The sequence below is a fragment of the Pangasianodon hypophthalmus genome, chromosome 10 (genome assembly GCF_027358585.1).
Source record: "Pangasianodon hypophthalmus isolate fPanHyp1 chromosome 10, fPanHyp1.pri, whole genome shotgun sequence".
NCBI lineage: Eukaryota > Metazoa > Chordata > Actinopteri > Siluriformes > Pangasiidae > Pangasianodon > Pangasianodon hypophthalmus.
The window spans coordinates 17864731-17891747 of NC_069719.1; the positions used below are offsets into that span (position 1 = coordinate 17864731).

General features: G+C 38.7%; 1 protein-coding gene across 2 annotated transcripts in view; it reads left to right on the forward strand.

Moving 5' to 3' along the window:
* rnf144aa (ring finger protein 144aa) overlaps positions 1-27017 on the forward strand; it is a 39577-nt gene that overhangs the window by 4120 nt on the left and 8440 nt on the right. For both annotated transcript variants that reach the window (XM_026934298.3, XM_026934299.3), the window contains exons 3-6: positions 16776-16915; positions 19410-19514; positions 20234-20294; positions 25970-26180. In XM_026934298.3, the coding sequence (XP_026790099.1) occupies positions 16781-16915; positions 19410-19514; positions 20234-20294; positions 25970-26180 (512 nt within the window). In that variant the 5' untranslated portion in view covers positions 16776-16780. The remainder of the gene's footprint in view (positions 1-16775; positions 16916-19409; positions 19515-20233; positions 20295-25969; positions 26181-27017) is intronic.

Genomic DNA, 27017 nt, shown 5'->3' on the forward strand with positions numbered 1-27017 from the left:
AACAGTTGGTGATTACAGAGATAAAGGTGCATAAAAGATGTATGAAAATAAATTGTACAGGGTCCAATAGCAGGACAAATGATACATCATAAGAAGGACGACTTCTTACGTTTGTAGCTTAAAATATTGTGTTATTAATGTTGTTACTATGTGCGTGTGTTCATCTCAGACACTCCTTCTAATGACCAATTTGTGTATTGAGTCATATAGCAAAAGGCAATGCAAGGGCAGGTTTATACATGGGTACAAACATTTTTTGTGGTATTCTGGTATCTTCTGTTATGTAAAAGTTAGGCTGTTTTCAAAGGTGACTTGTTGTCATCCATACACAACCATCAGCCTTATTCTGCTTATATTCTGCTTGCATGTTTGTACATGTATAAACCTGCCCTTGCATTGCCTTTTGCTATATGACTCAATACACAAATTGGTCATTCGAAGGGGTGTCTGCGATGAACACACCTGGGTGAACTCCAGGATGAAAGTGAAGAAAAAATACATGTCCATCCAAGTATGTACTCTGTGAGCTCACTACTTTGTGTCTCTTCAGGCGTAGTCACACGAACGGCAAAGAAGGCAAAGTCAGAAATCAGGTTCAGTCTCACTGTTAGTGCTTCTAATGAAAACAAAATGATCTTTTTCTTTACTAGAGAAGTGAAGTGCAAGGCTTTGAAAAGAAAGAACAAAGTCAGTGGCATTGAGTCATGTCTCTTTAGAGAACCTTCACCTCAATTATCAAATTAAAAGTCCATCATATTAATACTATTGGTGTTAGCACTACAGATATACAGAATTATATCTCATATCTTATAACTATACAGAATTATGTCTTATGTCTCAGATGCTTTCATGTATTTCAAATGGCTAATTTAGGAATAAGTCTAAAAGGAGGTAGGTGATCTTTTTTTCCGCAATCTGTTATCTATACATTAAATAAGATTAAGATCAAATTTGTACATTATGTGTCATGAAGAACTGTAACACTTAGGAGATTAACATTTTGTGTTATTGAATTTTTTTCTCAGTTCTTCTTTATTTTGCAGCTTTTCTAGAACCATGTATGAACTTCTCAAAAAGCAGTGTTACAGTCAAGCCATTACTCTAAGACCATAAGCTTCTGCCTTAGTGAATTGCAGTGCGATGTAGTAGTTTAATTAAAATAATATTTCCATACTGAAGAAATTATTTATGTGGTCTCTTTCCATGTCAAAGCATGCAGTCTTGCAGTTACATGTTGGGGTTAAATAGTCAAATAATCCTCATTTAAGGTTAAAGCAATAAGTAAACTGTCTGTCTTCTGTGTTTATATGGTGTGTTTGTGTGTGTGTGTGTGTGTGTGTGTGTGTATACATCGATCAGCCATAACATTAAAATCATTGACAGGTGAAGTGAATAACACTGATTATCTCAGTACAGTGGCACCTGTCAAGGAGTGGGACATATTAGGCATCAAATGAACAGTTCTTGAAGTTGATGTGTTGGAAGCAGGAAAAATGGGCAAGCATCTGAGCAACTTTGACAAGGGCCAAATTGTGATGGTTAGACGACTGGGTCAGAGCATCTCCAAAACAGCAGGTCTTGTGGGGTGTTCCCAGTATGCAGTGGTTAGTACCTACCAAAAGTGGTCCAAGGAAGGACAACCGGTGACAGGATCATGGGCACCCAAGTCTCATTGATGCACATGGGGATCGAAGGCTAGCCTGTCGATTCCACAGAAAAGCTATTGTAGCACAAATTGCTGAGGAAGTTAATGCCGGCTATGATAGAAAGGTGTCAGAACACGCAGTGCATCACAGCTTGCTGCGTATGGGGCTGTGTAGCCTCAGACCGGTCAGAGTGCCCATGCTGACCTCCGTCCACTGCCAAAAGCTCCTACAATGGGCACGTGAGCATCAGAACTGGACCATGGAGCAATGGAAGAAGGTGGCCTGGTCTGATGAATCCCATTTTCTTACATCATGTGGACGGCCACGTGCATGTGCGTCGCTTACTTGGGGAAGAGATGGCGCCAGGATGCACTATGGGAAGAAGGCAAGCTGGCGGAGGCAGTGTAATGCTCTGGGCAATGTGCATCTGGGAAACTTTGGGCCCTAGCATTCATGTGGATGTTACTTTGATATCTACCACCTACCAAAACATTGTTGCAGACCAAGTACACCCCTTCATGGCAGTGGTATTCCCTAATGGCAGTGGCCTCTTTCAGCAGGATAACGCACCCTGCCACACTGCAAAAATTGTTCAGGAATGGTTCAAGGAACATGGCAAAGAGTTCAAGGTGTTGACTTGACCTCCAGATTCCCCAGATCTCAATCCAATAGAGGATCTGTGGGATGTGGTAGACAAACAAGTCCAATCCATGGAGTCCCCACCTCGCAACTTACAGGACTTAAATGATCTGCTGCTAACGTCTTGGTGCCAGATACCACAGCACACCTTCAGAGGTCTTTTGGAGTCCATGCCATCGATGGGTCACAGCGATTTTGGTGGCACAAGGCAGAGCTGCACAATATTAGGCAGCTATACAATAGACTGTGTGAGGTCAACACTACTATATAGTTAACAGCTGGGGTGGAATTGCTGGTCAAGCAATAGTTCAAGAATAGTGTTGGTTCTGTAGCATGAAAAGAGCAGCAACCAATGACTGCAACTGAAGTGAAGGAAAGGGGGAAAAGGAAATCTGTGCTATGAGTGAATTCCCACTTCCAGTGTGAAGGAATAAACAAATATTACATATTATATACTTAATATGAATTTCTCAGTTACTAAACAAAATGTGTGAAATGCATATATGTGGTAAGTGAGTCATGTCTGCATGTACCGTCTTGCTCAAATCTGCTTGTGACTCATTACTCATGGAGTTCGTGGGAAAAGAACAGAAACAATGCCGTGATTGATTATTTAACCAGCCTTTAATATCACTAGTTTACTTATCTTTGGGAGGAAACACTGTGCTCTTTGCCCTATAATATAACTATTATAAATAGTATAAGTTTTTATAATGAACAGTTATTTTTGCTTAGGATTTAGGCTAATGCAGTATGAATGTGCCATTTTACATCAGTAATTCAAAATGCAGACAAACTAACGTTCACTGAGAAAATGGAGCTACCACAGTCTGTTAGAGTAATTTAAGAAATTAATGAATACACATATTAGGGCTGATAAATATGAGAAAATAATATTGATATTGTGATAAAAAAAAATTTTTGGGATGATGCGGATATTTGGATATCTTTTTATAATTTAAATTTAAAAAATCAGTTTAATTACAGACTGACTGGAAGTAAACTTTAAAACTGTAAATGTTTTTCGGAGATTTTTTCTTCTTTTCAGTGTTAAATATTTATTTTTATAATGTAAAATATAATAAATAAATAAATTTTTTTAGACAATAAATACATTAAAGAGTTTTCTCTCTAATTTAGTCATGACCAATTCTCAGTTATGTCTCCTCTATCACCTGACAGCTATTAAACAGGAAGGGTGAAAGCTATCACACTTCCTCTGAGACACGTGGAGCTAGCTTTTTCGAACTGCTGCTCGTCCAATGTCAGGGGAGGCATAACACCCTTGCGGGAAAGCGCTATCTGCCTACTTGAGCTCAAATACAGCCATGTTTGGCTAGTGTTGCTGTGATTGATAGGAGAGGGAGTGAATACCACCCCTTCCTCCCTGAGAGCACAGCCAGTTTTGCCCTGTTGAACTTCCAGTCACGGATGGCTGTGGCATCGTTGGGATTTGAACCTGCAATCTCTGAACACTTTTACGTTGCACCACTTGGTATTCAAGCCTATTCAGTGGTGGTGTTGTGTTTTTTGGTGAGCAAAACCTATACAGTATATCGTGGTACATATCGTGTGTTGTAGAAATACCTTTGAGAATTGTGATATGATATTTTTGTCATATCGCCTACCCTAATACATATGGTTTCTTTTGAACTTGGAAAAAGAATAATGATCTTGATTGTAAGCCATAACATCAAATCGTGATTCTTATTTCATCATGAATCGTGCAGTCCTAGATGCCACCCCTACTGCAGATCATTTTAATGTAATGAAGATGCTGAAGGCGTGCAGTGTTTAGATGGGACCTTTGCTCCCAGCAGCCATGTCAGTGACTGTGCATCTTCTCTTTGAGTCACAATGTTTCACATCTCCTTTGCTGTGATCATTGGGCAACTCCTGGTTCTTCTGTATTCACTTCACAGCTTTGGTTAGTCAGAGTCTGTGGTTAGGAAGACTGATGTGGTATGTGGGTGAAATGCAGGAAACATGCTGAAAGGTGCTGTCTCATCATGTTAGGGAAGTATTTATTTCAACCCAACTTAGGCTAGAGTGCCCCATACTTAAGCCCCATACTGGCTAGAGTTCTGTGTAAGATGTTATCTCAGGGGTGAGAGAGGAATGGCAGCAAATTCAGTTTTGGGCTATTAAAAGAGAAAGAAACATGCTGTAATGGATGAAAAAGCTGCTTCTATTTTATTTAGGGGAGTTTTTAATGTGTTTGTTTGCTTGGATGCTTTAATGAGTTTTTTTATACAGTCATTCCTCTAATTCCAAGAGTGATTTTTTTTTTTTCTTACAGCTTTAACTTTGAAATGAAATGTGATCTTCCACTGTCTTTATGCATGACTCATGTAATATTGAGAACTGAGTCTTGCTAAATAATAAGTAATACATCATCTTTGATGTAAATGGGTTTTTAAAAGTCATCATGCTACACTATGAGGGTAGTGAATACAGCAGTAATTTCTCCCTTTTTTTTTTAAACTGTGACATTTGTCACTTGCTGGTCAGTCACCATCATGTAATTTGTCTCATTTGTGAGTAAAACCTTGATAATGTACTGCAAGACACTAATTACTGTAGATTTCAAAAATCTCTAAAATTGCTCAGTGTGCTGTCATTTAAGAAAGCAATGTGCCGTGTCCTCTCTATTCTGAGGTCGACGTCTGTCTCTGTGTCTGTCATTGTTGAGAGACAGTAATGATGATGATGATTGTCGCTCTCACTGGGCTAAATTGTCTCACTGTGCTTGACAGTACCAAATGAAATTGCACTGGAAGATAAAAAAAAAAAAAGTACAAATCCATGAGTGTCAGCCAGTAATATACCAGAACCAGAAATAATAATATTTTTCTGAAATGTGTTTTACACTGGGAGTTTGTCAGTATTAATGTAGCCACTGTTGTGCGTCGAGACATCTGCATTTGTCGTTGTGAGACAGAGAATGTGTTGAAAGGCTGAGTGAAGATGAGGACAGTGAGTCTTGAGGCACTGGCCGAGTCATGTGGCTGTGTATTCTGTTCAAGTGCATCTCTTGTACACAGAGCACAGTGTGTTGCACGTTGAGGAGTAGCCACTCTGTATTGTGTTTAAACCTGGCCACTGTGCTCACTTAGACTGTATTAGGTACTGGTTGATTAGCATCTGATTATGATTAAGGCAAGAGTTATTAAGGTATCAGTTGCACTGGTACTGGAAGCACATGTACATTTGAAGCTGTGTCTATTTTCAGTCATCCACAGTATGTATCTAAGGGGTATTAATGACAAATTATTAATGTATTAGCTTGGAGCACGTAAATGCCCCAGTGTGCTGCCCAGTCCCATGTTTTGGTTTCCTGGGAAAAAAAAAAAACGGCTAAAAAGTGGTCACTAATGTAATGGGGAGCTAGTTAGCTAGAAAAGCACATTTTAGACTTTAAGGAAATTTAAGGAAAGCTAATAAGTATATGAATATTATTCTGTTATATTAACAAAATTTCTAATCCAGCACATCATGTCTCAGACCTTGACAAAAAGCCAGTAAGTCATTGGCTAAAGCTTTGGGCTCTGGCTTTCTGTCCACACATCGCATGTAAAGAATGTTATTCAAGTCTGGCTAGCATATTCGTTTCCTGTCAACATACACTATATAGCTGAAAGTTTGTGAACACTGGGGACCATCACACCCATATGTGCTCGCTGAACATCCCATTCCAGATTAAATCCACCCTTTGCTATTATAATAACCTTCATTCTTCTGGGAAGGCTTTCCATTAGAAATATGGAACATGGCTGTGGGAATTTGCCCATTCATTTACAAGAGCATTAGTGAGGTCAGACACTGATGTCGGGGAGAGGGGGTCTGGTGCGTAGTCGGCATTCCAATTCATCACAAAGGTGTTCAGTGCAGTTGAGGTCAGGGCTCTGTGCAAGCCACTCAAGTTCTTCTACACAAACCAGGGAAAACCATGACTTCATGGAGCACGGGGCATTGTCATGTTGGAACTTGTCTGGGCCTCTTAGTTCCAGTGAAGGGAAATTGAAAGGCTACAGCATACAAAGACATCCTGTGCTACAGTTTAGGGAAGGACCACATATGGGTGTGACGGTCAGGCGTCCACAAGGCTGACTGTGCACTGGATTTAGTTACAACATCAAAATGCGTCACACCACCATGAAATGTGTTAAGATTAAATATAACTACATACCAAATAAATACTTTTGTTTTTGTGAAACTCAATGAAGAGTAGGATTTTTTTTTTTTTTTAAATCCTTGATGAATCTCCTTGTCAACTATGAAAAAAAAACAAATCAAACAACAAAACAGCTAAGAGCCTGGACACAATCTGTATCTTTCTACCATAATCAGCCATTCCCTTACCCTTGTGGCCAAAGTCACATGTCTGTTTTCACTATTGCAGCTGAGGTTTTTTTTTTTTTTTCGTTACTGTAATTTTATGGAAAGCAGAACCATGAGCAACAACAGAATGCAGCTGTGGCTGACCTCACACTCTTCCTGTCTGCGCCTGTCAATAGAAATAAGCAGTGAAGATAATGGGTGTCATATCCTTTTAATTTTGTAGACAGAGATGATATGCCACAGAAGTTCTGGAGAAGTCGTTTATATGCTGCTGTTTCAGCCTGAAATTGTGGACATTAATAAACTTTCTTTCTCTCTGTTTAAAGTCTGCTTCCTTATTTCAGTTTAGGTCAATATAGGCAAACTGACAGATGCGTTATAAACTCACCGAGCACTTTATTAGGAACATCTCTACACCTACACATTCATGCAATTATCTAATCAGCCAATCATGTGACAACATTGCAGTGCATAAAATCATACAGATACAGGCCAGCAGCTTCGTGTAATGGGCACATCAACAATCAGAATGGGGGGAAAATGTCAGTGATTTTGACCGTGGCATGATTGTTGGTGCCAGGCAGGCTGACTTGAGTATTTCTGTAACTGCTGATCTCCTGAGATTTTCAGTCTCTTCATTACAGTCTCTAGAGTTTACTCAGAATGGTGCAATAAAGACATCCAGTGAGCAGCGGTTCTGCAGACAGAAACGCCTTATTGATGAGAGAGCTCAACGGAGAATGGCCAGACTGGTTCGAGCTGACAAAAGGTTACAGTAACTCAGATAACCACTCTGTACAGTTGTGGTGAGTGGAAAAGCATCTCAGAATGCACAACGTGTCTAACCTTGAGGCGGATGGGTTACATCAGCAGAAGACCACGGTGGGTTCCACTTCTGTCAGCCAAGAACGAAAAGCTGAGGCTGCAGTGGGCACTGGCTCACCAAAACTGGACAGCTGAAGACTGGAAAAACATAGACTGGTCTGATGAATCTTGATTTCTGCTGAGGCAAACGGATGGTAGGGTCAGAATTTAGTGCCAACAACATGAATCCATGGACCCAACCTGCTTTGTCTCAACAGTCCAGGCTGGTGGAGGTGGTGTAATGGTGTGGGGAATGTTTTCTTGGCACACTCTGGGCCCGTTAATACCAAGCAATCATCGCTTGAATGCCACAGCCTATTTGAGTATTGTTGCTGACCATGTGCATCCCTTCATGGTCACAATTTACTCATCTTATATTGGCTACTTCCACCATGATAATTCACCATGTCACAAAGCAAAATTCATCTCAAACTGGTTTTATGAACATGACAACGAGTTCATTGTTCTTCACTGACCTTTCCAGTCACCGGATCTGAATCCAGTAGAACAGCTTTGGGATGTGGTAGAATTTTTAAGAAACCTCCACTAGATTTTTGTTGGTATCTGCCAAGACTTAGATATAATACTGGATATTAGTATCGTATTTCTTTTTTGTACTAGTATATTACTACAAATGAGGCTGGCAGAAAGAGTGCTAGCTGCAATAGGGCTGGATGACAGGGTAATCAGATATTGACAATGTTACGTGACATCTGACACGCAATCTGTGCTAATCTTTGACATAATGATCTCACACATTTTTGGAATCCTATAAATCACTAGAGAGGTTGGGCCGGTTAAAATAAGAAACCAGCATGATCATTGAGAAAGAGTTTACCGTGACAATCCACCTGTAAACAGGCTTACACAGGATGTTGGGTGCTGTCAACAAAACGATCGCCTACAGTGTTTCTTATATATATGTGTATGTATATATTTATATAATGTATATGTATGTGTATATGTGCGTGCGTGTATATATATATATATATATAAAACTCTCTGTAAAACATAGTCCTTTAATAGTTGTTGGTGTATGCTGTAATTAAATAGTTGGAATCTGACATTCAAATGAGAATGACAGTAACTTTCAGATTTATATAATGAAACATTCTTCGTCTTTCAGCCCCCTCAGTGAAAGGACAGGATTCGTGAACTTGGATTTTGTGTGCACCCTTAAAATGTTGTATTATTTCTTTCCTGATTGTTATTTTTACTGCCATTTGTAGCCCTCTCATACTCGATTTTGAGGTTTTAGATTTGTATGTTTCATATGAGTCTCAAGTTTACCCTGGGGTTTACTTCAAACTAAAATCTTTTCATATGATTTGTTATGAGGTGTTGAGCTATTCAGTAGAACACGTGCACATTCTCGAGTGCTTTTAGAAACAGGAAACAACAGCTGGTGTGCTGCATTAACCTTTTTAAGTGTTGAGTTAACCTCTGCTTAATTTCTCCAGACAAGGAAGACACTGCATTTTAACAAGGTAGTGTGATGTTGAGTCATGGTTGAAGACTTGATTTAACCTGTTTGGAACATTCTTGACAGTTATTATAATGGGTATCTGACCACATAGAGATGAGAAATGGTGCACTCTTTAATAAGAAGGAATTTAAATGACTAGTTAATCATTCTCTTACAGCAGGTTTCATCTTTTCCCTGAGGTGTGTCTCTCCCGTCAGGAAACAAAATTCCTTACAGAAAGCTGGCACTGGTTTAACTTTGAGTTATCTGCTTGGACTGTTTGGTCATGGCATTTGTTTACTTATCTTAACTTGTTTATCATTGAGGGGAGATTACAGCTTTAGTGTTTTTGACCTGAACCAAAACATTGTTCAGCAGTCTTTCTCATAGAGCCATCTCTGAGGAGTGCGACAGAAGAAGGAGGGTAACAGACCAATTACGAAATGACTGCTTTTAATAGAAACCACACCTTTTAACGATGGCAGCATAATCATTGCATGGTGTTATGGACAGAAGGAACAGAACATAATTGTCAGCTCTTAGAGACGGTGCTACCTCTGAAACACTGAGGTTTATTCGAGAGCCAGAAATAAAGATTGGGTGATGAATGTAAGACAGTCAGAGAGGTCACACAGAAACACCCACAATGTCTTTCGAGAAACACCCATAAGTGATTCTTCTCATCTAACTTGTCCTCTCTGAAAATTGCCGTTCTATTGCATATTCCTAAATTATTGAATTCTGTCTTGTTCAGCTGATTAACAGGTTTGTGGAAATGTTTCTTTTTAGAGATTCTCCCTAAACTGCAGCAGACTTATAGTTAAAGAAAGAAAAGAAGAATAGTTTGGAAGTGCATGAGCAAATTATAATTTACATGAAACCATTTGCAATGCCTGTTTTACATAAAACCATTTCTCATGCAGTGTCATGCAAAATAATTTGCAAAGGGTAGCTTAAGGTTAAGATGGCACAAACATGGTTTATTACATCAGCCAATGTTTCTTTACTTACACAGAAACCCACAGTAATTCCACCTGTACTGAGTCTTACAGATCACTACTTTGTGATTCTGTGGTTATGACGCTGTGATGTGAGGGACACTACCAAGCCTAGGTGATATGATGATATAAAATCAGTATTGTGATTACTTGTCACATTTTTTTGAGATATTATGGATAATAAAAAGGTTTTAAAAAACAAACACTGGAAGCACCTGATTTGATGTTAATGTTTTAAATCATTTTAAAGGCTTTTGAAAAAGCAACACGACTGTTATATAGGTAGTGCTAACAAATCTATGTACACTCCCTAGGTACTTATCCAATCAGTCAGTCATGTGGCAGCAGTGCAACACATGACTTCGTGCAGATACAGGCCAAGAGCTTCAGTTAATGTTCACATCAAACATCAGAATGGGGAAAAACTGTGATCTCAGTGACTTTGAGCATGGCGTTGTTGTTGGTGCCAGACAGGCTGATTTGAATATTTCAGAAACTTCTGGGATTTTCACACACGGCAGTCTCTAGAGTTCACACAGAATGGTGCAAAAAACATCCAGTGTCAGTTCTACAGGTGGAAATGCCTTGTTCATGAGAAAGGCCAGAGGAGAATGAGGAGACTGGCTGGAACTGACAAGAATGTCTTCGATAACTCGTATACATAACTCTTTACATCAGTGGTGAACAGAAAAGCATCACAGAACACAAAGCACATCGAAACTTGAAGCGAAGACCTCACTGGGTTCCACCCCTGTCAGCAAAGAACAGGAATCTGAAGATACAGTAGGTGCAGGCTCACCAAAACTGGAACAGTTAAAGGTTGGAAAAACATTGCCTACACTTGTTTAGTTGACGTTGTGATTTTATGCACTACACTCCACTGCTGCCACATGATTGACTGATTGGATAATTCCATGAATGAGCAAGTGTTACAGATGTTCCTATTAAAATGAGTGTATGTTGTGATACATACATATATTATATATTGTAAAAATGTCTTCAAATATTGTGATATGATGTTGATTTTTTGTAATATCACCAACCCATAGACACAGCCTGCAGTTTGAGATGGGGCTTAATGGAGTACAGCCCTGTTGCTCATAGGGCACACTGTAACTGACATTTTGTTTTCAGTTGCATTTCAGCAGAAAATGTAATCTGTGCTGTAAGGAACATCAGGAGGAAGATATTAACAACAGTGTAGCCTGGTTTTAATATAGAGATTGATTAAAACTCAGTGATCAGAACACTGGGCAGCAATGCTGTCTGACAGCTCCAGGGTCTGGGTTTCTGTCGTCTGTGTGGGGTTTCACATGTTCTCCCCGTGTGTATAAATTCCCTCTGGGTACTGTGGTTTCCTCTCACTTCTCGTATGACTTTGTAGGTTTTTTTGTTTTACCAGAAGAAAACTGACAAACATGCAGCCCTTCATAACTTTTCTTCCTGCCCCATCATGAAGCCTCATTCTTCAGATAGCAAACCGGTTGCTATATTGTTTCTTCTTTTTTTTTTTCCCCCCCATACTCTTGCAGCTTGACCTTCTTGATAGTTTGATTTGACACCTTTCACAGGACCCAACACATTAATTTCTCATGATTTATGTTCTAAAGTAATTGTTGTGTAGTTGTCAGAGTTAGGGTTGTTTTGTTCTTTGTGTGTGAGGTATGAGATTATAGATGGTCATTGCTAGCACTGGAGTGAAAGAATTTAGTAGGCTGACTTGGAGACTGTCAGATAATCTCAGGCATTGAGAAGCAGTGAGAAGTGATTGCAGTTACACTTAAAACTGTCCTAAATGGACATCTCAGCTCTATTTATAGACTGAGAGTGAGAATGGTAAGAATGGTCTGTTTTCTGCTGCCGGTGAAGTTTCAGGGCTGCAGGGCTGCACTGTGCATCACTACATTTTCCCAAGAACATGCATTGACAAGTTTAGCGTCAGAGTGCATCAGAGCTGTTGCTATGTTTGGAAGCGGAGACTGAATGGTTGCTCTGGTAACAAGCCAAAACCTTTCTTATAGCCCTGCAGTGAATGTGTGTAGCTTTAGCAGCTATAGGTAGTTCATGACATGGATCTTTAACACTGATACAGTATATAATATATATAAATATATAAATAATATATATAATATATACTGATTAGTGTCTACTGTGGATTAAAGATGAAATAAAAATGCTGATTGGGTTCAATGAGAGGAACATGATTTAATCACAGCTGTCTTAAATAGTGAAGGCGATTCTGCTGTTAGACATTTCAGGACCAATGCAGGTATGTCTAGTAATCTGCTAGCTTTGAATGGATTTGGTGTTTTATATATAGCAGCTGAGGTTACACTGAGCTCATAAGGCAGCAAAGAGAACCTCACCGATTGTGAAGAAATATAGTTAATAGGACAGATTTGATAAGTGATAAAACATTAAGGCTTTTCAAATTAAATATAGCATTAACTCCTTAAATTCAGTAGCTTTGTATTATTCAGGAAAGCTGTGTAGCTACAAGTCTGAGGAATTTTTACAAGGTTTGTATTTGTACATAAGAAATTCCATCTAGTTCCCCTTTGTCATTTTCATGCATGTTTTCCTTATGCAGCTAACCCAGATCTCTTAAATTTAATTTAAGGTGGAAGTGATGTCAGCATGTAACATGTCCTACTTTCTCTAAGAGACTTATTTTTTCCACAGAACTCAAAGTTTTAGGAAGACAGACTATTTATGTAGATGATTATGTGCAAATTAACTTCAGAGTTTTGTCCAGAAACAAAGCACAAAGCAATTTGTGTCCCAGCAGGGTGGAATCGAGAGCAGATGCTACACACTTGCTGTAAGACAGAGCACAAAATAAGCACCGCTTTCCTGCAAGGTGCTTAATTTTGTTGTGTGAGACTAAACAGGGAAGTTCATTTAATAGCTATGTGAGCAGATAAATTACTGTTTTCTCCTTTCATGGTGAGTTGCTACAGCAATAGAATTTTAATGTAGAAAAGCTCAACATTTTGGAAGCTTTGTTGTTGCTGATGTCTTGCAGAGGAATAATGAACCTGTGGTAAATGATGCAAGCACAGGATTTTTGAGCATACATTTACTACCATGTTTTCTTCAGTTCAGTTTATGGCTGTGATGAAAAGACAGTGGTGCATGTTCCCATTGTTCTTAATGCCACTGAACATATTGATGTTATCATTGCATTGCCATTGTTCATGTCATTGTATTAAAAACATTTATATGTTGATTCTAAAATAGTTTTATAATGAAACAAAATGCTGCAAAACTAGTGATGCATCAGTACCATTTTTCCCCAGACTGAGTAAAGAGTACATGTTTTATGTTACTTGTCACTACATATAATCTATTTAGAATTAAGCAATTTGGGGCAGCATGGAATATTTTATTTAGTTCTGTTTATGTTGGTTGCTGCCATTTGTTGCTAGTAATGAACTCCTAGTGCTGAGGTTATGTTTAAGATGTCATTGACTTTAAACAGTATCTTTAGAGAGTGCACTTGGCTCAGTGCTCAGTGCTCGCAGAACGGAAGTGCTCTTGCGTGCAGCAGTCTGCATTGCTTGCTTCACTGCTCCGTGCTTGTGACTACTTTTGTGTGTATACAGTTCATGGCACCTTGTGCTCATTTTTCATGACTACTTTTGCTGATACTACTTCGCATGTTCAGGTTCACCATTCTTGCCCTCTCTATTAAACATACTGTTTAAACTCCATGAGATATTTTATCATGTCACTTGTATTGGAGTATGATGCTGTAGTTCTTCCTCTTGATATTTTCACAGAGCACAGTTTTCAGTCTGCTTTGTTTGATTGGCATCACTAATTGTGAAATACTTCGAGATCACATCACAAATAAGATAAACTATTTTTTGAACATGTAATATCCACTGCTGCTTGGCTGAGGTAGGTGCACATACAATGTGTTATGCAGTGCTGAGGAATGATAAGAGTGCTAGCAGAGGTGGATAGGGAATGTGGCAGCGATGGATGGATGTGGAATACAGAGCAGCAGGACATGGCAGAATGAGGAGAGGCTGAGGGATGATGTAAGCCTGAACTATGCATACAGAATTAGCCCTGGTCTTGTTGGCTTTGACTTGGGATTAGGTGCTATGCTGTTCAACACTGAGGACTTTTATAAGGATGATGGAATTGCCTTTTGGAAAAGTCTTTTATCAGAAATGAAAACCATGATAGTGCCACAAAGTATCCACAAATTACCTTGCTGTCTCTGAATAGCAGAAAACCTGTCTTAATCATGAGGGGAAAAAATGTGTATGACCTTCTCTGGCTTAAGGCAACAGTCTCACTGGTTGACTGAAACTAATTTATCAAATAAATGATGTAGGGAATATCACATGAGCGGTCAACAAAGGTCAGGCTACAACTAGTGTGATGGTATAGTCTAATAAATCTGAAATAGTGAGAGTTGCAATATTTTTACAGGATGACCTACTTTCTCCAGAGAAAATGTTATTCGTTCCATCTTCTTATCCCCATGAAGATTTGATCACCTTCTAAGTGATCAAAAATAATTTAATACTTGCTGCAGTGCAGCACCATTTCATGTTGTCCTTGAAAATTTGATTTTCTACAGCTTGTTGGATGCATTGCATATTAACTAGTGTTGATGATTCATTCATATAGTTTTCATTATATATTTTTTGCATAAGATTCTGTGAATTCTCTCTGTGGCATTAAATGTCATCAAAACATTACTAAATTTCGGCTACTTTCACCATATGTTCAACCTAGAACTGGTTCTGTGGAGATTAAACTAAGCCTTGCACAAAATGAACTTCAGGGTTGAAAAACGGTGGGCTGGTTTACCTGGAAAACTAAGCTGTTTCACCAACAGGAGAGAATCTCTGCTGTAAAGAATGAGACCTGTTGTTTCAGTCATCAGAACGGTGGGCACTTCTTTCATCATCGTTTTTTTGGCAGGAAAGATGTAAGGTCTTATTTGAATCTGGGAAAACCCACTGGATGGTGCTGTGGTGGAATTCTAGGTTTTGTCCAAAATTGACTTTTTCTATGTATAACCTCCTCTGACACCTCAACACCTAATACACCATAAATATATTTCGCCAAAGATGATGCGGAAATGTTTTTAGTTACTTTATAATCTTGGTTAGGTGAACTTCCTCCAAACCTGTGTTAATGCCCATGGCTTTGGAATGGGCACATAGGGGTGTGATCAGTCGTACACATAATTTTGGCCATATAATGAACATACAAAAGAGAAACATACTTCAGGAAAGTCTGTAGTTCTCGGAAATAACGAGAGTAGAAAATGTTACAATTTCACCATGAGAAGGGTTTCTCAGGCTGCCACATCTATGAGCTGACACAAAAAACAGATCAATAACAGTAAACATTGGTATAATTGGTGCTAAAATTGGAATAACTGCATAAAGTTGCATAACTTGCAGCTGATCTCAATTGCAGTTTAATTGTGAGTACGTGAGCATCTGTCTATTCACAGTTACACAATGTCTTAACTTATTGATTGCAGCTGTATAGATATCTGCAACCTTCAGTACTAGCAGCTTTTGTTTTTTTTTCCATTAGAAATAAGTGTGTGAGCAAATGCTCATAAATGGACCTCTGAGAAGTGTTTGTCTCCCACCATGGCTGCCTTTCAAAATCTAATGTTATTGCTTCACACTCTGATTGACCTGAAGTAGCTTTTAATGGTTTCAAAGGGCTTCCCACCAGAAACAGTTAAAAAGTTCTGCCAGGTCAGAAGCACTGCCCTGTCTACTTGTCTATAGTTCAGGTATCAGCCTCAGTGATGCACTCAAGCTTGGGAACATAGATATTCTCTTTCTCTCTCTCCAGCTGTGTGAGAGACTGTCACAGGTGCTTGTTCACTAACCACAGAAGCCCTTTGACAGGACTTGACGTTGACGTTCGCATAAGCGTTTCCTGTAAACACTTCAGACACAAACCGGTCTGTGTGGCGGAGCCCGGCTCACAATGAGAAACAGGAAGGCACAGAGAGAGATGACTGCCAAAAATAATCCTCCTCCCTCGATCTGCAGAGGAGGACTGGAGGCACATGCAAGTGTGATTTCTGCACCTTTTTTTAGAGCCAGAGTGGAGTTCCAACAAAAGAAGCCTGAAAAGAGGGCCGTTTCCTCTCCACCTCTCAGTCTGTTGTGTGGGCTTGTGTGACTGAGCATTTTAGGCTCAACTCAAATCTTATTCCATTGCAGTTCCACTCTGGAAAGTTATTTAGGAAGCACTTCCACAAGCTCATACCAAAGCATCTCTGACCTTCTCTCAGTGGCATCCATTAGACCTTTCCACATAGTCATACTTTAATGTACATCTGGAGTGTTGGTCACTTTGTTAGTGGTTTTAGCACTGTGCATTATGAAAGCACTTAGCGTTACAGCTGTCTGTACAGATTGCCATTAGTTGAGCTGTGTGAAAGGCTATTTATGAAAGGGGCACTAGAGGGCAGATCGTTTAGTTCTAGGCCCCTCAGATTCTTGAAATTGTGAGCACCATTTCACAAACTCACTGTAGCTGAAAACCGATTCTTATTTCTTGTTTTTCTCGTAGTTTTTAGCACTCTAAACTTGAGTCTGAGAAAAGCACTAAATATTATTCATTCCTTTATGACCAAGTATAGCATGTGTGGACTCTTTAGTGTTCTTTGTAACTTGTCAGGAACTGGCCACTGAGGGCACTGTTTGCAAAGGGTGGTTGGACCCCTCAGATCGCAGCTTCCAGCTATCTTTATTAATTTATTTATTTTTTTAAACTTTATAAGAGAAAAACTTAGCACTTCTGTCTTTGCAATTGTGCTGTCAGGAACCATGACGACGGCTCGCTATAGGCCCACCTGGGACCTGGCTCTGGACCCACTGGTGTCCTGTAAGCTGTGTCTGGGAGAGTTCCCCTTGGAGCAGATGACCACCATCACGCAGTGTCAGTGTGTATTCTGCACGCTGGTGAGTATAAGTCCATTCTTCCAATCTCATTTTCTCAGCTATCCAACCAGCAGAGCTTCTGTGCCTCAGAGAAATGCAGAGATGAGTTTAAGCATGCTGGTGTTCCTGGGTAGCTAACAGTGTATGAAATGAATCATTTGATGATTTAGATTAGCTTGTGGAGGATGAAATGTGGTGTATTGGTGCTTTTCTCTGTGTTTTTGTGTGGCTGTTGCATGCTTGGCCTGTGGTAGACACAACTGTTAAAGTTTACTGTTTACACACTGAATTTTCTTTCTCTGCCCTTTGCTTTCTACTATTAGAGTCAAAATCAGTTCCAGTTATATTATTCAGTTTTGGTCTGCAGTCTGTATTTATTGGCTTTTCTACTACAATCATTGGCAGCACTGTCATCATTCACTTTGTTCACGTAGCACCTGCCTTATTTTAAAATGATTTACAGTAATTGCAAAGAAATGCAACATGGCAGACACAAACATCAATTAAATGTGTGTAACGTTTAATATGAAGTGTAAATCTAATGTAGAAGTAAATACATTGAATTTAACTGTATGTAACTGTCGTATACTTTATTGAAAACGGAATTACTGCATTTCTGAATAAATGCAGAAGTTGAAAAAATTTGGGTTTTAAGCATTTTTTAAAGCTGGAATTTAAAAACAGGGAGTGTTCGTAGGTTTTAACAGTGTAGTCCATCGCTGCAGAAACAACAGTGAGAGGCCAAGAAGACTGTTTGTTATGCCCACATGGCTGAGTGTGATTCAGTTCCAGGAATAAACATTGGAAGCAGCTCTTGTTCTCTCATGCCCCCCGTGGTGGCGCGCTGTGCTGGTACAAGCTGCCCCTTTACACTGATCTGAGGCCAGGTTCATTATTCTGCTTGTGATGCTAAAGGAAGAGGTGAAACATGAACCCTTGCCAAGAGGAAAGGTTTTGCCTAGGTGTGGTATGTCTCACTCAGACACCAAAGAGCCTTGTCTGCTAGTGTGAGCTGTCACAGCATAGTAAAGCAATAGTCGATATTTTTTTTCTATAAAAATAATATGAATAAGCAGAAAATATGTAGAGCGTGATTAAAAAAAAAAAAAGATGGTTTAAGCCCTGACCTCAGGAGAAAAGTATTACGTGGCTGAGGAAACCCCTTTGGAAAGCTGTGTTACAGTCCGGAATGTGTGTTTGTGTTTACGTGGCTATCCTATCAGTCATTTTATAGACACTCCTTTACTCCACACCATGCTAATACCGCTTATTACAAACAAAAAAGGACAGTGACTACACTTGTGACCATTCTCATAAATCATTATGAGCCAGATTTTGCATGTTTAAAGTGTTCTATAGTGCCCTTGAAAGTGATGCCATGATAATCCTGTACTTGAACCACCGCTTTGTGTTCATGGGAAAAGGGGGTGGACTCAAAGAATAAAAAAATCATTTAAATCTTATTCAGCTCAATAATAAATTTTGAGAATTCTTACTCTTAATGCACCTTTGAGATAATGATGATGATGATAACTTTAATTATAGTTGAATTCTCAATTCTGATTGGGCATAAGGTGTTGATTTTCTATGACAGCAGCTCTGCCAGTAGTTCTGACTGCAAAGTAAACTGCAGGGTTAGATTAATGCGGTTGTTCTAATATGTTATCGTCAGTATATAAAAGCTCATTCACAAGGACTTCTACAGCAGACACTTATCAGTAATCTGAGGCTAATAATAAAGGGGTTGAAAAAGCATTTCAGATGTCAGTGCCTTGTAACCATGAATAAATTTTCCAACATGGGGGAAAGTCTCCATGACAGAAAGCTTAGTGATTTCCAGTTTCTTGGCAACATGACAAGCTGCTGGTCAGGGAATGAGCTATAGCGCAAGTTATAACAGGAGCTAACTTATTTTGCAGACACTCCACAGCCTTAAGTGTAAAACTATTAACGGTTAAAGGTGTGATACGTGCTTTGTTAAAAATTAAATATTATAATTGTTGGCCAACTGCTGTGGTATAAGAGGAATAAAGCACTGTTTTGGGGAAAAAAATCAAATTCAGCTTCATACCACCGTCATTGATTAATAAGTTTTCCATGTTTTCCACGTTTCTTTGCATTTTATTCCTTAATCAACAAGCCTTAGCTAGGAAAGCATGAGAGAGAGAGAGAGAGAGAGAGGCTCCATTTGTTGCTGTATTTTAAAGCTGTTATCACTGTTCCCTCTCCGGAGATCAATTAGTCTGAGAGAAGTGACAACTGTGGAATTGCGCTAATTGAGCACTTATTGTAGCTGTCTGGTTAAAAGAACACTGAATTACTATGCATCCTGCTCATCAGTGCATGTTATATTACGTTATTATTACAATACATTACACTTTTATACACCCTTAATTATATACATATACGTCTGTTATGGAATCTTACCACCAAGTGTATTTTTGTTTAGATTTGTATATTGAGAAGATAAGCTAAGAGCAATCCTTACTGAGGAATAATCTCTCTTTCTTTGCAGTGCCTGAAGCAATATGTGGAGCTTCTCATTAAAGAAGGCCTTGAAACTGCTATTAGCTGTCCAGATTCTGCCTGTCCAAAACGAGGACATTTACAAGAAAATGAGGTAATTTCAATTCAGACTTTTCTATTGCTTTGAATGATGTAACATACACTCACTCACAAGTTACTTACTTACTTGTGTATGTATTTATTTTTAAAGCAACTGCAGTTGTCAGTTGTTTTGCCCTGAATCAAACATGCATCAGCAGAAAGTTTGGATTTTTGCCACTACAATATGAAAATTATATTTTTGAGCTCAGCAGTCTTGTATGGCAGAAACCCAACCTCAGCTATGACCATAAAGAATAAGCAAAACAAACTACACTTGTCTTTCTGAAGAATGACCTCCCCACAGAGCAATAACTGAAGAGGATTTAGTTCCCTGTATACTGGCATTTTAAATGATGATTGCTTTTTTAGGGAACATAAAATCTTTAGAATGTGTATGCTGGTCAAGACCTCCTGCAATAAGTATTATAATATTAAGGGAAGAGACCGGTCATGGACAAGACCTTTTAAAATAAATCTCAGTCACTGTGTTTATTTTTACACACACTGGATGAGGCTCTGTGAGGTAAGTGCTTTGGGTTAAGTGTGTGATCCCTGTGTGTGATTGCTGTGTGTACAACCCTATGTTCAAATGCCGCAGTATCTCATGGAGGCAAATCAGAGTTGCTTTGCCAGACCAAGAGCTTTAATTTCTTTCAATATTATGCGTTTGTAGGGTCTTTTAATGCTGTTACAGTCTTTCTCTCACACACACATACTCTCTCTCATACACAGATTGAGTGCATGGTGGCGTCAGAGATAATGCAGAGATACAGGAAGCTGCAGTTTGAAAAAGGTGAGTGGGAAGCGCCTCTGTCCATTATGTTTGCTCGAACAGATATTCGATCAGTTCGATCAATGCATGGTCAAATGCATTAAGTGCCATTTAAGTACATAAGGAAGATGAGGTCCTTTTTGACATGGTACAACTTATTAAAAAAAAAAACTGGCTAGTTGGGTCAATGCGCAGTGAATGTCATAAACATAGAGCCCAAAAACCTGATAAAATATTTAGGCAGAAAGATTGGTGCTAGAAATCTCTTCAAGGTGAGTAGCACCAAAATAATCAATGAAAATATGACTGAGATTTCAAACTCTCTACAGTAATGCAAAATACAATACAAATGTATATTATTAAGCACCCTGTTTCCCTACCTGCCCAACCCGAAAACAAGAGAAAATGCAGTCTTCTCAAAATAAATGCCGCTCACTGTTATGGATACCAAAAAAATAGCAGGTATTAGCAATAATATTGTATGTACAAAGTACTAGTTACCATATGCACGCACTGGCAAAACATTGTGGCCTCGGTATTATAGCTTCTATATCACATTTTGGTTGAACATGAGTTAACCACGTAGACTTCATCACTTTATTCTTGCGTTCTTATAGTCTGTGTTCTGTGTACAAAGCACCAGGCCAGCATAAGGCTGGAATCTGCAGATTCAAGGTCAGCATAAAGCCTAAATCTACAAAGCCCAACAGCAATCTCTCTTTTTATACACACCCACTGCTGACAGACAAGACACCATACACAGGACTGACTGACCATGTGCAACACTGGAAAAACACTGGCATTATTTTATTAATTAGGCAAATTAAAAGTATGATAAACTAGCCTACATCCCATGCACACAATATGATTTTATGATCTTGTGGTTCTTATCTAGTGGTTACATTAAATTGTGTGCACAATGAAATGTCTGTGCATGATATGAAAAAATAATAGGATGTGCTGGATCAAGTGCTATTTAATAAGCTGCTGAATAATAAGGGTTGAAGCTATAGGGTTAAATTAAACCAAATTTCAGTGGTTCATTTGGTAATTACTAATAGGACTATTTGTGCAGCAATATATTGGCAGTATACTAGACTCTTAGATGATATTTATTTAAATACTAGTCATTTTCTATCATATCGTATTGTATTTTTTTCTCATTTTAAACTGTCTCTTTCTTTTATGTTGCATCATATTGCAGTTGAGAGCAAAGTTAAAAATAAAAAATTCTTGTTTCTTGATTTTTTTTTGCGGGGGGATTAAAGGCAAGTGCTTGTGTTAAAAGGCGGTGGTCTAGACTCTACTGAAAACCCCCTTCTCTGACACCTCTACTGAAGAAAAACCTGTCAACTCCAGAGGTGTGACCTACGTGCATGTAATTTGAATATTCTAAATGATAATCAGCTTGAGTGCCTGTGTACCCTGATTCTGAATATGAGGTACTTTGTTTGCATATATATTGACGAAATCCTTAAACTTAAGTTGGCAACTCCTGAATAAGGCCCAGTGTTTACATGTGCAATAAATCTGGTAGAAGCATTGATAATGGCAGAAGGTTGATTAAGGATTGAAGAGAAGAATGTTCCCCGAGCATGTGAGAGGCAATGCTTAGTTGACTTTACAGCGTGATCCAAAGTTAGATTCCATAGAAAATGCCTTTGAATTAAACATCTGCACTGGATATAGTTTCTTAAAAAGAGCAGAAATGAATTAATTGAACTGACTATTTAAATAAAGTGAAATGTGTTCACTTTTCAAATGTGTTCAGATAATATTTAAGGTCTTTTTTTTATTTATGGAAGCACTGCAGGATTCAGTCATGTAGGTTCTGTTGTTTTATAGATCTTGGTTGACAGTTTGAAGGGGATTGTATTAAAATGAGGATGATCACCATTGCTCTCTCTCTCAGTGGTTTTTTTGTGTGTATGAACACATTGCAATTTTTTCTCCTCCTGCATTATTTCTCTCTCCTTTCCGTGTGTGGAAACACAGCCGTTAAGAAACGTGTGTGTGTGTGTGTGTGTGTGTGTAAGAGAGAGAGAGAGAGAGAGAGAGAGAGAGAGCGAGAGAGCGAGCAGGAGTGTGATTCAGTAGACCGGTGTCAGTACATGTGCATCCTGTGGAAGTCACGTTGCCTGAGTGCATCCTCTTTCACCTGAGAGTCCCTGTGGTACACACACACATGTGCACACATGCACACACACCTCCTACCACCTGCTTTCATTCATCAGTGTCAGCCAGACCTGTATGTTGGCCTTTTGCTCACACTTTTTTTTTTATTATTTCTTAATCACAGGAGTTCTTTGGATTACATGTCCATTTCAGAACGAGGAATTAAAAAAAAAAATCTTAAGCTCATCTTTTCTCTTGAGAATACAAATTTCTTACATGCAGATTTGTTGCTCTCATATTACATTACATCAGAATCTTGCATGTTCCTGGCAACTGTGGAAAAATCATCAGCTGAAAACTGATAATGTTATAAGTTTGCAGATAAGATGAACTGCATGCATAATTTTTTGCCAGCAGAACAAGCAGTTATTGCGTCTGTTTATCAAGATCTAACACAGCCCCAGGAGCAGAAGGACAGGAGATGACATTGCAAAAAAACCACAACTGTTGATGAAACTGAGTCAGTTTAAGATGATACAGTTTAATGATAAGTTGTGTAGCCTTTTTATATTGCATTTATAGGGCAAAGTCTTATTAGAGAATTTGAATGGAAATTTTACATATTCTATTATTTAAACTGTATTGTGTAGAAATCCTGGCAGTATGACCAGTGTAGAACATAAATCAAGCAAGTGGGTTAATCTTTTGATAAATTTAATAGTCAGGTTCTCTGACAAGTCACAAAGGAGCATGTATTTTACTTCGCTTTCACTTTGTAGCCAAAAGACGTAAAGCAGACAAAGTTGTGTCTTGATGTGCCATACCTCATATGATGATCTGCTGCCATTACATACAGTGTCTCCAGAAAGTATTCACCCCCTACTGATTATTTCTCTTCTTGTTGTATTGCAACATCAAAGTTAAGTACATCAGAATGTTTTCTTTTTTTGCTTCTTTTTCAGCAACTTTCTACAGAAATAAGATTAAATCAATTATTTAGATGTCCTCAGAATTATTATTATTATTATTATTATTTTTATCTAAAAACTGTTTAATTGATAAGTATTCACCCCTTCCTTGATTTACTGGTCTATATTAGGAGTAGTATTTAATTTTCTTGAGCACTCATACTAAATATGTTATACAGGGTGCACCTGTTTTCATTTTAAATCAACCTTTGTTTTATTGTATGGTTGCACAGTAAATATGTCTGACTTTTGGAGGTCTCTCAGCTAAAACGACAGATTAAATCAATTCTGTTGTCATAAAGACCAAGGAACTGCCCTTGACGCTTTGAGATTAAAGTTGTTAGGAGGAAAAAAAGCTGGAGAAGGGTATAAAAAGATCAGCAAAGCTTTAGGCCTTCCTGTGAGAGGTGAAATCCTATGTGATATCCATTATAAGTGGAAAAAATATGGCACAACTCATACACTACTATTATCTGACTGTCTTTCCAAACTGTGCACTTGGGCGGAAGGGCAACTGTAAGAGAAGTGTCTACAGCACTATGTTTACATGCACATCAATATTCTCATATTAATCCGAATTTGTCAATATTCTTATTAGTATTGAGTCATGTAAATGCCACAGTCCGATTCAGATTAAGACAATATTCTGAATCCCACCCCTAGAATATACCTGTTTTAATTGGAAATTTGTTGCATGTAAACATTTTGAGAAAATCCACTGAAAGGAGATATGTGCACACGCTTAGTCTGCAATGAATTGTGGGTGCTAACAGATGCTTAGCTTAACAGATGCTTACCCAACCCTTTCCATTTCAAGGTGGTGTTGTCAGGCATTTTTTGATGGAGAGAAGTGTCCTAATTAAATTAGTATGAAAAAGTAGTAATAAAACTAATAACTGAGCATACTCTATAACCAACAGCAGCATCTTGAATCTCCTGGGAAATAACAGCAGGAAACAAAAAGCATGTGTATATCGGCATACTTACAACAACCATGTATACAGGAAATATTCCAATGCCTGCACGCATATAATCATCATATCCGGGAAATATGGCTGCATCCCGAATATACATCGTAAATGTAGTCACTGAAGGAGCTATAAAGCTCAGTGGCTAAAATAGGGAAACCTATGTTGACCTTTATCATCAGCTTTTCACAAAACTGGCCTCTGTGGGAGACTGGACAGAAGGAAGCCACTTCTGGGAAAGTCCCCAAAGGCATGGCTAGAGGGGTTTTTTTTTTTGTTTGTTTGTTGTTGTTGTTGTTTTTTCCCCTAAAAATCCGAGAGCTTTTGGAAAATGATTTTGGGGTATTTGGTTTAAAAGCAAAGCAAACACAATTTGTGTTCTGGAATGGCAGAGTCAAAGAGCAGACCTAAATCCAATTGAAAATCTGTGGCATGAGCTGAAAATTGTTGTCCACCAGCGTTCTCCATCTAATTTGAGAGAGCCGGAGAGAATATGCATTAAGGAATGGGAGAAAAAAAAGCACAATGTGCAAAGTTGTAAATGCTGCAAAAGTACAGTGCAATAAATATTTACTTTGGGGGTGAATATTTATCAGTGTTTTTTTTTATTTTTTGAATAATTCTGAAGAAATCTATATAATAGATAGATAGTATAATGCCAGAGTGCTGCAAACCAAAATGAGTAACTACTGTATCAACAGGACATTTAGTGATTGCAAGATAGTCAGGCTTAATTATAATTAACCTGATATTTGTCAGGAACAGGAAAGTTTCAGTGAAAGCTACATCCTATGGTTAAATATGAAAATACTGTTTTTTTTGACAGAGTCAGTATCATCTTGTCAGGAGGCAGTCAGGCATCTGATTGTACAGCAGTGTATTGCATTTTAAAACGAATGTTTACAGCAGCTTTGGTTGGATGAATTGGATTCAGTTTGAACAAATGAAATAAATGCAGTTCTTCATTCAAGCAGGCAGACCTTCAAAGCGAGGTAGTGTTTCTGTCTGGAGTTAGTGATAGCAGTTTTTCTTCATCTTCTTCTTTCTTCTATGGAAGAAGACTTGTATGTAATTGTGTATGGCACTTCTACCCACACTCTTCTCAGTGAAAAAGTCTTTCCTTGTTCCCACACGTGACTGGTATTCTATCTGCTCTACTCATAAATGAATCAGACCCGAGCGTGCGAGAGACAGAAAACTGATTACAGTTTTGTCAATCACTAGAGTAGAAAGATGTAACATTTTTCACTGCTAGTGGGAACAAAGCTGACATTGTCTGGTGTATTCAGAGCAACATGGAAAGGCAGTCAGTCAACATGAAAGTAAAATTTATATTTGCAGTGACACCTCATGGAATCTCTTCAGCTTGCACGTGGAAGAAAATAAGAACTGTGGGAGGTCAGAGCATATCTGACTTGCTGCTAAGGGCTGACCTTATTACCACTTGGTCACCTCAGTATACAGATGTCTTTTAGCTAATACATCAGAGCTGAAAGAAGCAGCCATGCTGACAGTTGCTTTAGGGCAGGTTAATTGAGGATAGTCTTGCTCCGAGCCTCCTTAGTGTAACCATGGTGATCTGACAGTAAACAGCTGGGCAAAATTGGTAAACACACACACACTACTCTTCTGTTCCCCGCTATAGAGGTGCTGTTGGACCCGTGCCGGACGTGGTGCCCGTCATCATCGTGCCAGGCTGTGTGCCAGCTGAAGGAGGCGGACTCTGCCCGGCCGCAGCTGGTACGCTGTGGTAACTGCACGCTGGAATTCTGCTCTGCCTGCAAAGCCAGCTGGCACCCAGGCCAGGAGTGCCAGGAAAACCCGCCCATCACTGCCTTTCTGCCTGGCGAGAGCAGGTACCACTTGGTCTCTTCTTCTTGAGCCTCATTCATGCATCTGTCTTGCATCAACAGCTATTTTCCCCTATTTGGCATTCTTATGTGAGCCCCAGACTAACAGCTTTTGGTATTATGTTGCTATACAATTTGAATGTGGCTGTGAATGTATAGATAATGATCAGACCTGTGCCCTTTGATTTAGGAGTTTCAGGCTTAAGTCTAAATCTATTTTAGCACACCAAACTGAAAAGTAATGCATCAGAGCTATTCAATGTATGAAAAAAAAAAAAAAACAGGCCGTACTTCAGTGACTACAGTTTTCTCAGCATGAGCCATTGTGGTTTCTGTAGCAGATCCTTTGTTGCAGCTTGTTGCAACCAATCATTGCATTGCGTTGCATTTATGTCAAATATTTACCTGAAGGCATCTCACAGAGAGAAGGAAGAGTTTTCGCAGGCTTTCATATCTGATCTGATTAGTGAAGTGACTTTTGGCTTGTTCAAACAAAAAATCTTACAACCAAGAATGTTTAAAAACAGTTGCATTTATTCTTTGCTTTAAGTTATACATGTGTCTCATCTGATAATAGTTTTTGGCCTTGCTCAAAAGTGGAACTAAAATGTGAACTAAAACATGACCACTACAAATTGGTGTGTCTTATTTATAGCCATGAACTAATCATTAATAGCTAAGCATTAAAAGGTTAAGAATAACCACTGAGTCATGTGAGGTGCTTATCCAGACCTTTGTAACCACAGAATTTTATGTGGCCAGACCTTCTCGAATTTTAGATGTGTACCCTTGCTCTAAACTGTTTGGTACATTTAGTTAGATTTTTAGCAGCTTGAATGTGTT